This window comes from Chaetodon trifascialis, chromosome 24, assembly GCF_039877785.1.
Source record: "Chaetodon trifascialis isolate fChaTrf1 chromosome 24, fChaTrf1.hap1, whole genome shotgun sequence".
In the NCBI taxonomy this organism is placed as follows: Eukaryota; Metazoa; Chordata; class Actinopteri; order Chaetodontiformes; family Chaetodontidae; genus Chaetodon; species Chaetodon trifascialis.
The window spans coordinates 12,413,460-12,429,186 of NC_092079.1; the positions used below are offsets into that span (position 1 = coordinate 12,413,460).

Here is a 15,727-nt window from a genome sequence, read left to right on the forward strand (position 1 = left end):
CAAAAAACTGATTTATTTCCCATCTCTCTGTCGTAAGTTTACCGGATATTCTTTGCCACGACACAACTCAGACCTCATATTTACATCAAATATAGGCTTGTTACAGCTTCATGTCCAAACTTGACCAGCGGTCCGTATTGTGTGTGTAGATGTGCAGCTGCCGGCGTGTGCGCAGCTGACAGACACAACACATGTCTGTGGAATGACAGCGCCAGGTGTGTGTGACTCAGTGTGTGTGTCTGATGTAATATATTCCAACATCTCACCGGTCCACTTGCATGTATGTGTTTGTGTGTGAGGAAAGGCAGACAGCTTGTGTCTTTGTGTGTGTGTGTGTGTGTGTGTGTGTGTGTGTGTGTGTGTGTGTGTGTGTGTGAGTGTGTGTGTGTGTTCAGGAGGAGGTGTTTTACTGGAAGAATCCCCCTCCTGCTGCTGAGTCATGAAAATGGAGGCGATGGAATCTCCTTCACATCTCTCTGTGACACACACACTGACATTTTCACACTCGTCCTCCATGCGTCTTATAATGAGACATCTCTGTATATCTTTCTTCTCAATCCCTCAATCTGTCTCTGATTATCTGTTTCTGTCCTCAGTCACGCACACGCTGAAGTACTGTACTTACAGTATGTATGATTTTGAAGTACTTGCACTTTTGGGTACTTGAGTATTTCTATTTTATTCCACTTTCTACCTCTACTCCACTATAGTTCAGAGGCAAATATTGTAAATTACCTCACAGTACACACATTATTTACATCTAGTTCCACACACATTAATCCATCAATAATCATAATCCAGTAATACAATCTACAAATTTCTGAAAGTGGACCTTCTGCATAATGAGTACTTTTACTTTTGTTAAGTGAAGAATATTTTGATGCTAATGCTTGATTTGAATGCAGAATTTTAGCTATATTATTACACTGAAGTATTAGAACTTTTCCTTGAGTAAAAGTATAAGAAGAGGTACTTATTCCACCTCTGACACACACACACACACACACACACACTCACACACACACACACACACACACACACACGCACGCACGCACGCACGCACACACACACACACACGCACACACACACGCACACGCACGCACACACACACGTGGCACACACTCTAAATGTTATGTCTGTCCCATCAGTGGAACAAAAGGGGTCTTACAGCGTTGTTCAGACGATGCCTCATCATTGACATCTGTTATACACACACACACACACACACACACACACACACACACACACAGAGAGAGAGAGAGAGAGAGAGAGAGTTCAACAAGATGGCTAAATGATCACCCATGACATCATTAGAGCTCAGTGGAACAGAGAAATAAAAACCCAGTCACTCTGTGTGTGTGTCTGTGTGTGTGTGTCCTGGTAAATGATCTGACCCCCGGTGCTGTTACACACAGTCCTATTTAGCCCCAGTTCACACACACATCTGAACAAAATGATTTGGACCCCCAGGAGAGACAGCGTAGGAAAAAAGAGGAGGCTGCAGAGTGAAGGGAAACTCTGAGCTCTGGTGCACGTGACTCAGCCTGTGTGAAGACGTCTCATAACAGGAGACAGCAGGATTGACACATGTTCGCAGAAGGCGACAGAAAAGACAAAGAAGGACGCTCCTGGGCTGCTCACGGCCTGTAAACTGCCGCAGATCTTTTTGATAATCCGTGTTTTGATACGGCCGCAGATAACACCCAGGATGAAGGATGCAAAGTGAAAAACAAAAGCTTGTGATTTCCCTCACTGTTATCTGGAATAGAATCAGTATCATAGTTATATGCACACTTATATTTAGTCACTGTTGTATTAATGGGAACACTTTCATTTCCATCTGCTTATCAAAAACAGAGGGTTAATAGCTGTGGAAAGTCTTTTAAAAGTCTGTCCATTGTGCATAAAACTGACAAGTTCAAACCATCAGTTCATCTAAGTGAACAAAGGCATAGTTAGTGGACAGCTGCTCTGTATGTGTGTGTGTGTGTGTGTGTGTGTGGGAGGGAGGAAGAGGGTGACTAACTCTGCTTCCAGTAGTTTCTCACTCTGACCAGACGTCTTCGCCCTCCTCCATCTTCGCTCTCCTCTGTCATTTCAACATTTTCCCACCATCCCTCCTCACCTCCCCCTCGGTCCCACCTTCATCCTTTTAGTCCATTGGATGTCATGAGCATTCATCACAGGACTCCCACTGATAACATTCAAATAACATTTCATGCTCTTGACCAGATAAATTATTGCTTTGGAAGAATATCCTTGATGTACATTTCCACCTAATCATTAATCATCAGTGATTAATTTGAACACCGGGCTCCTTCCTGTGGCCTGTTCAGCCCTCTCTTTATATTGATGTAATGTAATATACATTTCTATGCTGATGATACTCTGAACTGTGTTGAGGATTCTGCTTCTCAGTCGCTTCAACACTGCTTTGCTGATTCACAAATGCACTCAATAACCATAAATTGGTCTCGATAATGATCTCATCATCCCCACGAAGAACGCTGAAAGAGTTAAGCTATTGGGTTATGTTGCAGGTGCCTGCTGCTTTTACTGACCTTGGAAAATCCAGTTTTCCTTATTGTGCACCTGCATCTGCACCTTGATTCATCCCCTCAGTGCATTTAAATGATGCTGTTTGATTTGAAACAAAGAAATAATTATATACTGTAAGTTTTGTATTGTGTTTAATTCTTCTCCCACACCAGAAAAAACCTATAATACCACCTGGGATGGACCCGCTCTGTGGTTGGATGCAGGAATCTCCCTTACTTCCCAGTTGGCTGCATTGATGCAAGACGTCTGGCTGCTGGATACAAAACATCCTTGCAGAGCTTGTTTTTTCAGCTCAGTAAAGGGCATTGACCCTTCTCTGCTTGGGTCACTTTTACACTACTTTCTGGTATCTACCATTATTCTGCAGCTGTCACTTGTACAGCAAACGCTACATACGTTAGCTTTCAAGTTATCAAAGCAGAGTCTGAATTAGCCTTTTACACACAGTTGTTCCCCTTCAGTTATTTCAGTCATATCTTCATGCTTTGTAGATTTATGGAGCTCAGACCAGCCACCAGTCTCTGTTTGATGCTCAAAGGACATGAGTGAGGACAGAGGAGCCTGGTAGTGTGACTCAAAGTCTGGCCATGTTGGTAATTCTGGCCGCTCTATAGTTGAATGGAAGCCCTTAAAGGAAGCATGCCATTGGACAGCATCCAGACTTGAAATCCACTCCTCTTTTTTTTTGGTTTTGTTTGTTGATGAATTCAAAGGCCACTTCAACTGTTGTATTTTAGCAGCTGGTAAGAACACACACAGCGACGTGCCCACACACACACACACTCACACACATGCGAGCAGGGTCTAGACATGGTGGGGTTTGATGTCGTGGGAGCTCTGTGGGGTGTAGAGGATGACGAGGAGGAGGAGGGTTGGAAAAAAGTGGGATAAGAGGAGGAGGAGGAGAAAGAGGAGCGAGAGGAGGGGATGAAGGGAGGACAGCTGTTCATGAGACTCGACCTGCAGCCCGGCTTTACTCTTCATCACTATTTTTCAACCTGGTATTAACACTTACAGTGCAGGTTGTCATTAAAAACATAATTTAAGTTGAATAGCTTTCATTCACTTTGAATACATTTCTACTAAAATAAAACCTGGGACAAACCTGCAGGCATGGGGAGCATGTGGGGAGCATGGGGAGCAAGCTATGCCCTTCACATTAGATACTGCAGTATGTGCATTTCCATTAAAAACCAGGTTGATTACATGACTTTACTGCATCATAATCATAGCTGATTCAGCCCCCTGCGATGGTGTCTGATCCCAGCGTGACCCAGGAAGTTGCAGCTGGAGGTCATGTTGTGTCTGGGGGGGTCAAGGGTCAGCGGGTGAGCAGCATCCTGCTGAGCTCTCCCAGAACATACAGTCAGACATCCACTGGCTTGTTTCCCAACCCAGTCCTCAGCTACCCTCCGTCCTGACAGATCTGTCAGACTCCAGTTTAGGACACCTCACTAACACAAGGCTGACTGAGTAAACGGTGCAACTGATCAAGAAAAACTGAACATTTTGTATTTCTAGACATGCTTACTGGGTGGATTTAGATGATCAGACCTAGTTTGAGTTTGAGTCAGAAACCTAAAGCTGCAGGGGTGGAGCAGCAGCTGTCCTGGCATTGTTTGTGTGTTGAGGTGGTGGAGGTGGAGTTTCAGGTGGGTAGAAGTGTGTCAGTGCAGGTGTTGGGGTGTAAGGAGGCGTGGATTTGAGGGTCAAGTTGCCGGTGTGTATGCCCTCCACTCAAAAGGCTGATTACTAAACCAGCAGGTGTTTAATCTTTGATTGCGCGCGCTCACATACACCACGTATAATTCTTACGTGATCCTGTATGATGCCCTGGGTTGGCCTGTCTTCCATCCACACCCATACTGAAGGATTCAACAGAAATGCCATGATTTCTTTTACATTTTCAAGTGAGAAATCAAGTGACAGTAACATAAACATCCATTAATCTTTGGCTGTTGCATAGGAAGCGACGACACATCTCAGCTCAGAGTAGTCAAAGAACACACGGACATAGGAAGAGATGAAAATGCATGTTATTAAAGGCAACAAATCGCATGTAAACTAACTTAGCTGTTGTGTAACTGCTTAACATGAGCTCAGCTTGCTTTCTGGAGCTTTCAGCCACATCTCAGGGCCTCTTTGAACACACTCAAGGCAATGAAAAAGCACAGTGAATACATTCTTGGCTCTGTTCCTGCATCCAGCGTGACTTCCCAGATCTGCCATCCTCGAGCCATCCACTAGATGCCAGTCCTGGTCACCTGCCGTCCCCTCCCTCCTACACACCTGTTCCCTTTTTTCCTCATCAGCCCTGCATTATATACCAGCACTTGTTAGCTGTCAGATCGCCTCATGTGCTCTTCAGTGAGCGTGCTGCCCACTTGGCCTGACCTGCCTGGCTGTATGACCCACTGCCTCAACGGTGGACTCCTGCCTTTTTGCCTGCTCGGCCTGGTGAGGTCAGCCTTTCTTTGTTTACCATCATTGTTTCCTGACTCCTGTGTGTTTCTCAATACTAAAAGACAATCTTTTACCTCTGCCTGCTTGGTTTCAAGTCCTGGTTTTGGGTTTAAACCTGTAACAATCTGTAAGTTGTTACACCTTTAAAGGAGTACTCTAACTTCACAGGAGGCGGTCCCCCAAGATGACCTTGATGACATCATCTGGGTTATTTTCTCAGACCTGGCAGAGCTCCTCCAAAGCCGCAGAAAAGCACACATCTGTGTTCATAGATTGAGATAGAGGTGAGTAAACTGGCGTATAGAATGAGTGGAATTCCCCTTTTAAGTATTATCTTACTCACATGCATCCCTCATGAAAAGCAGCGCAGCGCTCCACTCCTCTCCTCAGCTAACCTTCGTCATGCACACACACACTTGTACACAAGTGGCCGCAGCGGTCTACCGTCTGACCTGCAGTGAAGCTTGGTGAAGCTGAGGTGACTCACTCACTCTCTCTAACTCCTGCTACACACAAACCACAAATTCACATATGGGCGCATAAAAACACACACCACAACGCCCTCTCCCTCTGTTTCGCTCTCTCTAACCACAGCTACTTCCTTGATGAAAACTGTTGGCTGAGGGGGGGCAGGTGGTTAGTTTGATTACACACAAACCAACACACACACATGCTAAAGCCACAATGCCTGATTAATAGAAACCAAACTAGGTGACTGGTGATATCGACAGAAAGACAATCTCTCTTTGGCGAATGTCGAGGAGAGAGTCAACTCTGAAGGCAAGAAGTCATCAGCAAGGGGATTTGGAGAACCACATACCAAAACCAGAGAGAGAGAGAGAGTCATAGAGAGCGCTGAGAGATAAAGGAAGATGTTTATGGCGACAGAGAGAACGAGCGGAAGCAGAAAAGAGCTGTAAGCGAGTGAAGAGACAGAGAAAGATACCTCAAGCTGAGGAAGGTAGAAAGAATGGGAGAGTTTTCTGGATTATTTTGAGTCACTGGCCGACTGGAAAAACCACAAGGAGCTTTTTCTACCACCTCTGCCCAGGACCGGGACACCTCCGCTGGGGTAAGAATACCACAACCACAGCCTCTTCACCTCCACTATTTATGTTTGGTGGTCGGTTTTTCATCCCTGCAACACACTGCGCTGTAGGATTTGACTAAACAGTATATCAGCTTTTGGTGTTTCTTTATTGTAAATGTTTGTGTTAAGATCAAGCAGGAGAGAAAAGTTATCTGCATTCAGTTCTATGTGATGAATTTGCAAACATCATTAAACTCCTTCAGATTCCTCGGTGAGCTCACCGTTAACGAATCAGACCACGGTGGAGCTGATGCATAATCTTATTTTTGCATCACCCATTCATTCCCTCCCGCCAGGCTCAAACACTGTGACAGCTTGAGCTTCATTTAGGCAAGAAAAACAACACCACGCACCTCATTCGTGCTACAGGTTCCCTCCAAATTTGCCCTGGTGGCTCATAGTGCACAGAGTACTCATGGCGAGCTGAGCTGTGAGCAAAAGCAACCTGAACCTGATGTCAAAGTGAAACTTGAGGTCTCATTTTTTGTGAGGAAATAATGATTATGCAACTATTGTGCATTATTGTTCGTATTTATGGACAAACTTGTAGTTTCACGGCTCCGGTCTTTCCATGCAGCAGTTGAATGACATCAGAGGACCAGTGTTCCTGGGGGACGTCGGTTTCTGTGGTGGACTGTTGAATGGAGGACACTGTGGCCCTGCAAGCTCACATAGCAATTATGTACCATTTCTGCACGTCCCTTTAAGACGTCTGTCCATTTATAACCTTTAAACGTTTTGTAGTACCAGTTGTGCTGTTAAGTTTGGATTTGGAATATGGAAACTAGCAAGCTAGGCAAACTAGCATCTAATCATAAAGTGGATGCTAGTTAGCCTAGCTTGCTAACGCCATTGATTCCCATTAGACACCGCTTTATTTTTTAGTCCAGCATTATGCAGAGGAGCTAGGATGCATTAGCCACCTCTGAATTTCCAAAACAGTACATTTTGTTTATTGCCTTATCATTCTTTGTATGTAATATTTGTTTATTTTCTACTTTCAAATCCCTTGTATGTACACACACATACGTGGCCACTACAGATGATTCTGATCTTGTGTGTCACTGGGCTGTGATTGGCTCTTTGCAAGCGCTTCTACATCTTTCTATGAATTTCATAGAGCTGTACACGTTATATGTTGTTTTTGTGTAGTCCGCGCTTATTAATACCGAAGAATTAATGATGAGTTTCACACACTACATACCTTCTTTCACACACACACTCATGCACACGCCCACATAGATGCGGTTTGTGGTTTAGAGATTGACCATGAATGTTGACGTTTCAGCCTATCGTGGAGTCTCTTGTTGACCTCTCGTTGCCTGTGTGTATGTGTGTTTTTATTCATGCACAGATAAAGAAGGGGGAGAAGAAGAACAATCAAAAGCATAATCATTTCATGGCATCCAACAGTATCTTTGAATCCCTGTCGTCCTATCAGTCAGCTTTTCTACGAGGTATGTGTGTTTTTCCGTGCTTGAATGTGTGTGTTCATGCTCGCCTGTGCTGTTTAGCTGATTTTTGTGATTCCTTTAAGCATTTTAAGTGTTTTTTTATTTGGAATTTAGGTTTGCTTGAAAAGTTGATGTGTCCTTTTCTTTCGTTTTTCCTTCACTGCACTTGACTTAGCAGCAAACCTTGCCGTTTTAAAACACGAACGATGAGCCTGCAGAACATTATGTGGGTGCTATAGCAAACCAAAACAGAAGTTCACAACATAGCTTTCAGTTGAAGGTTCTAGTGATCAATCAGGGTCTGAATTCTGTCGTGTGCACTTTTTGCCTCTTCTGCAGTATCAATTACAGCTGCAAACACAGCTGCTAATCAGCATGCTTATTGAGTCTACACCTTCCTGTTGTTGGATTGCATCTGCTCTGCAAAAAGTTCCAAATTACATCACAAAAGTTCTCAAAACATTTTTGATATCCGGATGAACTGAACAGCCCACCTGGAACAAAACAAGAAATGAAAGGCTGTTGGACAAGTCAGAGCCTGTAAGTGCACGGTAAAAAACACAAAGGCACCCAATACCAGCATTGTACAGCGCACAATACCACACAGCACCAACCTGCAGGGCTGTTACAAGAACAAGAATCTGATATGAGACACTGCGAAATACTCAGTACAGCAGAGACACACGACCCACCTCAATAACATCAGATATGATGCTGCTGTGAGTGCAAAACTAATGTGTGTGCAGCACCTGCAGTCGCTGCTGTAATATTCAAATATGCTTTAAGAGGCTGACAAGAATTAATCCCAGTAGATATCCTCCATAAGAGCATGAATGTTGGCATATCAGGCTGCACTCATGCATTGTTACACATTTGATAGTAAGTTGCCTCACTATGTTCCAGCTGTAAAAAAATCCCTGTTTTCCTTTAGTTTCTCACAGCTATGGCAGCCCAGTTTGACTAACTACAATACTTTACTAATAAGCAGCACAAGTAATATATTATATTACTCATCTAAGACAGCTGTGGTATTAGCAGGAGCCTCAGTGTTGAGGTGTTTTACATCCACACAGACAGAAACAGTGTGCGAACTGTCAGCGGCGAGCATTTGAAATACCCACGAAGGGTTACATCATGAAGTCATGAAGTAAGTCCTGTTGATGAATTTCAGTGGAAAATATCTGCTTGGCTGGAAGTTGCAAGCTGCAAGTTGATTAATGTTCATTGGTGTCATCAGAGTTAAGATATTAGTGCACCATTTGAAAGATGACAGATGTAGCTGGAAGTTCAGGTGTGTCGTCAATGTGAGAGAATATCCTGAAGCAGCGGCCTCCAGGTCAGGCGGCTGCTTCTGCGAGCCTGCAGCCTCCTCGCTAACAGGGAGGATGACAGCAGGGAGGAGAGTGAGGAATGCAGCCGGCATTCCTTCCTGCTGCATCAACCAGCAGCTGTGTGAATGACGACACATGTCTGCTTCGTTTTCCCACCACGGGCTGCCTCCGGCCCACGGCTGAAGGTAACCGTCCGCATCTTTTCATGACCAGTCATCTGTTTTGATCGTTTGCCTTCACTCAGACTGTGAAACAAGTATCGATGCGGTCGTTTTAATGTTTTTAGTGGTTGTGTTTAGTAGAGGGGTGGGTCCCCCACAACTCTGGCACTTCCTGTCACCTCATATGTAGACACAAATCTGACACTCAGTCAAATAACAAACAATAATACACACCAAGTCATCATTATACAGGAAAACGAAACACTCCACACATCTAAATTTAAGTACGGCCATGCTCTGTTGCACCAAACACTAACTGGGTGCATTATTACAGTGAAAGCAGTACAGGAGAAGTGGTGGAGTTATCTTCAAATCAGCTGCTGATTCAGTAGCCGGTGATGTAGATAGTCTGAAAAGGAAAGGTTTGCAGCCTGCTGCTGCATGTCTCTGGTGGAGGTTGTCTTTGCTGCGGAAATTCTCAAGAACACTGTGTGACGGCGTGCATGTACATTAAGCGTCTATGTGTGTTTCCTGTTCAGCGCTTTGAAAGAGAAGCTTCTATTCCTGACTGCGTTCTCACTTTTGACATCATGGTCTGCATTCTGCACATCCTCATCTTATCTTAAGTATCATTAACGAACACTGCGTATTGTTTGTCCTACAAAAACAGCATGAAGATTATTATTCATTGTCCACAGGATGTAGTTTGTATTGTTAGAAATGCTCAAAGTTGACCATTGTAATTTGTAGCAGGACATAAATAGAAAATGGTAACATACTTTTCATTCTGCTGCTTTGGCAACTTTGCAAGGCAGCTGGATTTGCAAGCTCACGTGAGACCATCCAGCCAAGAATTCATCTTTCCAGGCTTCAGTTCATTTGCTTATTTCCAGACCACAGACCAATCAGCGTCCTGTGAGAAACTACTGGAGGCTACAGGTGTGGTTTAGCTGTGACAACCGCGAGAGGAGCGACAAAGGTGGCTTCTGCTACTTCATATGGTTCACTGATCTGACTGGTGGACACATTACTACTAAATTTATAAACATTGACAATAGAACATTTTTAGTGCAAATCCCTCAACTGAAAGTTGAAAAATGGGGAAAGAATAGTAAGTTCAACCCTGACCTGGCCTCTAGCTTTCTACATGTATTATATCAGTTGCTCCAACCCCTCAATAACATCAGGAGTGTCTTTGAACATAGCCCAGGCAGCGATTCTGTTTGTCAGCACATTATTATGAATGCAAATTAGCTGTATATAAACGAATTTATGAGCAAATCTGTTGACACTGTCAAATTACGAGCGCTCGCCTGTTTGTCCTGTGCTGTTCGCTTTCTAGAGAAGTCAAAGTAACACGTCTGCATGTGTTGTGGGGCGCTCGTGCTGTGCCGTGCAGATGTCACATCACGTGTTTCCCGCCTGTGGTTGCATGTGTGTGCATCATCCAGTTTGACACAGAGCGCTGCCATTCTTCTCCATCATTCGCTGACATCAGCCCACTGTGACCACAGCTGTCATGGCAGGTTATTGTGAGCGTGTGATCTGACCTCAGGCCTGCCGAAATCTCGCTTCATGAATCAGTTGCAAAACAAAAAAAACTCTCCTCACTGTGACGTTTTTGTCACACCTTCAGATGATCAAACCGCAGCATATAGGATATAACCAGCATAAGCTGATCAGATCACATGTGGTTAACCCATCAGTGGTTAAGAATCAATGTGGCTCTCATCTCTGATTGGTTTCCACCTCCTGCAATCCCATTGGTTGTTGGTGAGTGGTTATGTCATCACTTAACTCTGAGCATGAAATCTACTGAACACACATTGCTGTTTTATCTTCATCTATACATGTATACACACGTGTGTATGCGTCTGTTATTCTGTCCTCAGCTTTGAGATAAATCTACCAGACAGATACACTGATAAAGCTGTGAGCTTTATCAGTTCTGTGTGTGTGTGTGTGTGTGTGTGTGTGTGTGTGTGTGTGTGTGTGTGTGTGTGTGTGTGTGTGTGTGTGTGTGTGTGTGTGTGCAGTTACCGTAGTTGGTCCCCTGTTGAGATTATCTCCTCTGACTTATCTGAGCTTCAGTTTATCTGAGAGCGCAACACAAGACGCTGCGTTTGTAGACTGTTGCTTCCACTCAAAATGTTACTGATTAACAAGAATTGTATTTTTAGCCCATCAGCGGTTCCTTTAATGATCCAAAACCCAATAAAAATCAAAATATTTTCCATGACTGCAAACTCACATTCTTATCTCTTCTTTACTGCTTTGTTGTTGTGCACATCCACAAAGCCTCTGTGGGATGATTCTGGCTTTAAAAATCAGCAAGAATACAACCGTAAGCTTTATTAGCATTAACATCAGCCTCCCTCAGGAAGATACTGAGGAAGAGGAAATAATTAATTAAAAAAATGACCTCTGGAATCATACTATAATCAATTAATCATGTTCATATGTGCCAAAATGCATGTGAAACAGGGTTAAAACAGGCGTAATGAAGTCAAAGGGACAAACCTCACATCACTACCTGCACTCACGCTGGACGCTGCCATTGCATGTAAGCTGCTCGTGCATGGATAAGAAAGCAGGTTGGAGGAGACGGCCAGGACTCCAGACTGAGTCTCTTTATGGCTGTAAACAAATCTCTATGCAGATAAGACGATTAAGCCGCTGATACTAAAAATAATGAATGAAATGTAACAAATATCCATTTATTGCTGCTAGAACGTAATAATATTTTTTTAGTATTCATTTTAACTTTTATTTATAATTCACTGTGAGAAACTTTCTTTCAGGACCCCCCCCCCTCCTCCTCTCTCAGTCCTCCATCCCTCCTTTCCCACTCCATATATCTCAGATGTTTGGCTCAAAACGAGAGCCACTCCAGCTTGTTTTTGAGCATTTCCATCATCCGCTTGTTGAATTTGCATTGTTCCCTTCCTTCCAATCATATATCAAACTTGTTTGAAGCTTGTTTTGCTGCTGTCTGTCTTTCTTTTTCTTTAATTTACGCCCCTTGTCACGTCTGAACCCATCATACCACGTGCTACGTCGGCCGCCCTCCATTTTTTGACTTTCTCAGCCACATCGTGCTCCTCTGTCCAGGCCTGATTCTGGTTATCTGGAGGCTCCACCTGCTCTATGTGTGTGTGTGTGTGTGTGTGTGTGTGTGTGTGTGTGTGTGTGTGTGTGTGTGTGTGTGTGTGTGTGTGTGTGTGTGTGTGTGTGTGTGTGTGTTGGGGGGGTCACAAAGACAGACAGAGAGTGTGTTATCAGGAGGCGGCAAAGCGTAACAGAGGAAACTCCACAGGTCTGCATCAGGCTGATTTTGAAAGAGGTGATGCTGACTCTCAGCGTGGAGCCTCGTTCAGACCGGCTCTCAGAGCGCTTGTATATTCTCACACAGCAGTTATATTTGAGTGGTCTCACATTCATAACTTATCTCAGTGTCAAAGCACACTTTTCTTCTTTCTTCAGTGTATCCGGAGCTGTCTGTGGCGGTGTTAGAGGTCACCTCCAGGCCAGCAGGGCAGACTTTTTACTCCTCTCCTCAGCTCTGTGCTCTGGGTTCAAAGATATGATCCAGGCTGACTGCAATTAAATAATACTTCCATGAGCAATTTTCTATTTGACTGAGTAATTGTTTAGCCTATAAAATGTCAGAAAAATGTGAAGAACAGCAATCACAAGTTCCCAGGGTGATGTCGTCAGATTTGTTTTATTTTCACAATGATATCAAATAAAAAAGCAGCAAATATTCACATTTGAGCTGCTTGAATTGAATGCAAATATGACTGAATCACTACAAAATTGTTGATCATTTTAGTTTTTAATTTGTTTCCAATAAGCATTGACTGGTAAAAATTGAGGAAATAAAAAATGAAAGAGACCCAACAAAAAATATGCAAATACATTTTACTTCCTCAAATTAAGATTAAATTAACACTTTAAATGTCATGCCACTTCCACACTGTGCAATGTTGAGATTTAGTGCTCGACATAACGATTAACTTCTGCTCGGTACAAAACAAAAATCATCATATGTAAATGAATGAAACCATCATAGCGAGCCACACATGGCTGCATAGATGGCAAATGTATCATTGCATTACTGTGTGTTAATAATAATAATAACAGCCCTGTCGTCATTAAAATCAAGTTTATTTTAATGGAAGGAAAACATAGTCATGAATGTGAATCACAATTCTGATTATATATTATTAAATAATGACTAATAAGTACTTAAATCAGTACATTTTTTATCATCTGCCTTTAAGCGATCTGTGCCAGATATCACTGAAACTGTGTGGTGATATAAGATTTCACAGTGTCTGCTTTATCCTATGTTGCCAGTTATGACGGGGATGTGACTGTGACTGCAGCTGCAGCACTCAATTCTTATATCTGGCACAAAATTTGCTGATTAAGTCTGCAGATTTGACGTGCAGTTGGTGTTTTGCAATGATCGTCCTCTAATCCGTTTTTCTACCCATCATGAGACGGCAAATAAAAGCATGCAACCATTCACACACCAGTAACGTAAAGCAGCATTAAAGAGGCTCATCGGCGGCTTAACTTTTAAACTACTGGTTGCCACATACAAGCAGAGCAGTTAACTTAATCCTGCTTAACTAACAGAGGCTGTTTCACTCTTTCAAAATGTCTGTTGGCCGTGTGTGTGTGAGCGTGCGCGCGCGTGTGTGTGTTGAATGCAAGGCCTTGTCTTTCTAACGGTTGTTCTGTCACACACATCCTCCTCGCTTCCTTCTTCCCTCACTATCTCCTTTGTCTGTTACAGCTCTCTCTGTCACGCACACACACACACACACACACACACACACACACACACACACACACACACACACACACGCACCACTACTACATTTTTTGTTTGTTTTTTCCATGCAGACACAGCGATCCACAGACTTCATTGCCGTTGTTGGACATCACTGTGAAACAAGATTTTCTATGCAAATATTTGTCTTTGTATAATTTGAATGTCGACATTCAAATAAATGACTAATTATGAGCAAACAAAGAGAGGATCAGTGTCTGTCTGTGGCATCTAGCTTTGCATTTACTGTATATTGGTTAGCCATGCTGGTAAACCACACACACCAACTCTGCCTCTCTTGCACACACACATGCACACTAACATACTTAGCAAAGCCACAGACCAAGCAGAGTTTTGCAATAAATAACCACAAGAGAGGGCTCACTGGACTTCAACTGTGTGTGTGAGTGTGTGTGTGTGTGTGTGTGTGTGTGTGTGTGTGCATGCACTTGCCCCCACACGAAAAGAAAAACATGTTGAAGCAAAACAACAGCATGAGAGGACAAACGGAAATCGTTATTTTAGCAGTCGAGTGACAGGAAGAGGGGAGGCGGGGCGAACATGAAAGAGGAGAGGAAGACGAGAGGAGGCGAGGATGAAGGAGTGAAGCGGAGCTGGTTGGACAGTTATGGGAAGGTGGGGGACAAAGGCAGGGTCTAAGCTTTAATCTTTATTGTTGGTGGTAGTAATTATGACAGGAGCTAAGGAAGGTGGAAGGACAGAAGTCGACCTGTTCCGTCATTGAAGGACGAGGATGTGTTGAAATCACACAAGTAATCCAGCAAAATGGTGCATGAGGGTGCTTCAGTCCTGCCTTTTGATTCCCACACTCGCTCTCAGCAGATAGAAATGTGTTTTCCAGCATGTTGATGATGTTGGGAAGGCAGCGAGAATGAAATGGAAAAAGGGATAGATGAAAGAGGGCAAGGAAGGACTTATGAGAAATTAGTAATGTTGTTTTACCAGAAACCCCTCCTTCCCCTCCCTTCAGTTTACTGTGTAGGACAACTATTTCTCAACCCGTCGCTGTGTTCACACTGCAGAGCAGAGCTGACACGTCTCAGACATCGTTTCTCAACCCTCCTCCATCAGCTGTGCCAACTGCAGCCACGGTTAGACAACAGTTGTTTGAACATTTCATAACATGTGATTGGAAAGCCATTGATTTGTTATTGTGGATCAACATTTTCGGCGTGGTTTTACACAGATTCATGCTTGAAATTAAATTATTTTTCTGCACGATCCCAAACATGTTGGGACGCGATGGAAACTGTTAAAAACAGAATTATCTTGTCTGATATTTTATCTTGTGAGCGTCACGAGAGGGAAGCCGACGGGGCTTCCTGCATAGAAAGGGTTTAATCTCTGGGAAACAGCAGTGTGTTTGGCAAATTTCACAACAGTCTGCTGGTTAGATGTTGATTCTGGTCAGAAATCATCAAGAATCATCCTCTGGGTTGCATGAATGTCCTCACAAAGACGCCAAAAGCTTGTGCAGGACATCAGTGTCTGTTCATGCTTGTCTCTTTTTTGGATGGAATTTTCCATCCCTGCTGATCGCTGCAGGAGTGAATGCAGTTGGAAAATGGATTATGAAAATGTACAACACCAATTTTCCTTTGTGCTGCCACATGAAAGTGTGTGTGAGTGTGTGTGTGCGTGCATGCATGTGTAGGTGTGTGTCACCTCCTGCTGTCCAACTATTAGACTCAGTCAGGTTTTATATCTCAGTCTCACTGAGGAGCTGTCTGCTACAATCATTATGATTCAGCGCTTTGGAGCCACACGCAAATGCACATGCAACACACACACACGCGCATGCACACACA

The 15,727-nt window shown here is 43.5% G+C and overlaps 1 protein-coding gene across 1 annotated transcript in view; it reads left to right on the forward strand.

The window, feature by feature from the left end:
* Positions 1–7,494: 7,494 nt before the first annotated feature.
* runx1 (RUNX family transcription factor 1) overlaps positions 7,495–15,727 on the forward strand; it is a 40,091-nt gene continuing 31,858 nt past the window's right edge. Inside the window, exon 1 of the mRNA XM_070957936.1 lies at positions 7,495–7,569. Within this exon, the coding sequence (XP_070814037.1) occupies positions 7,512–7,569 (58 nt within the window). The 5' untranslated portion in view covers positions 7,495–7,511. The remainder of the gene's footprint in view (positions 7,570–15,727) is intronic.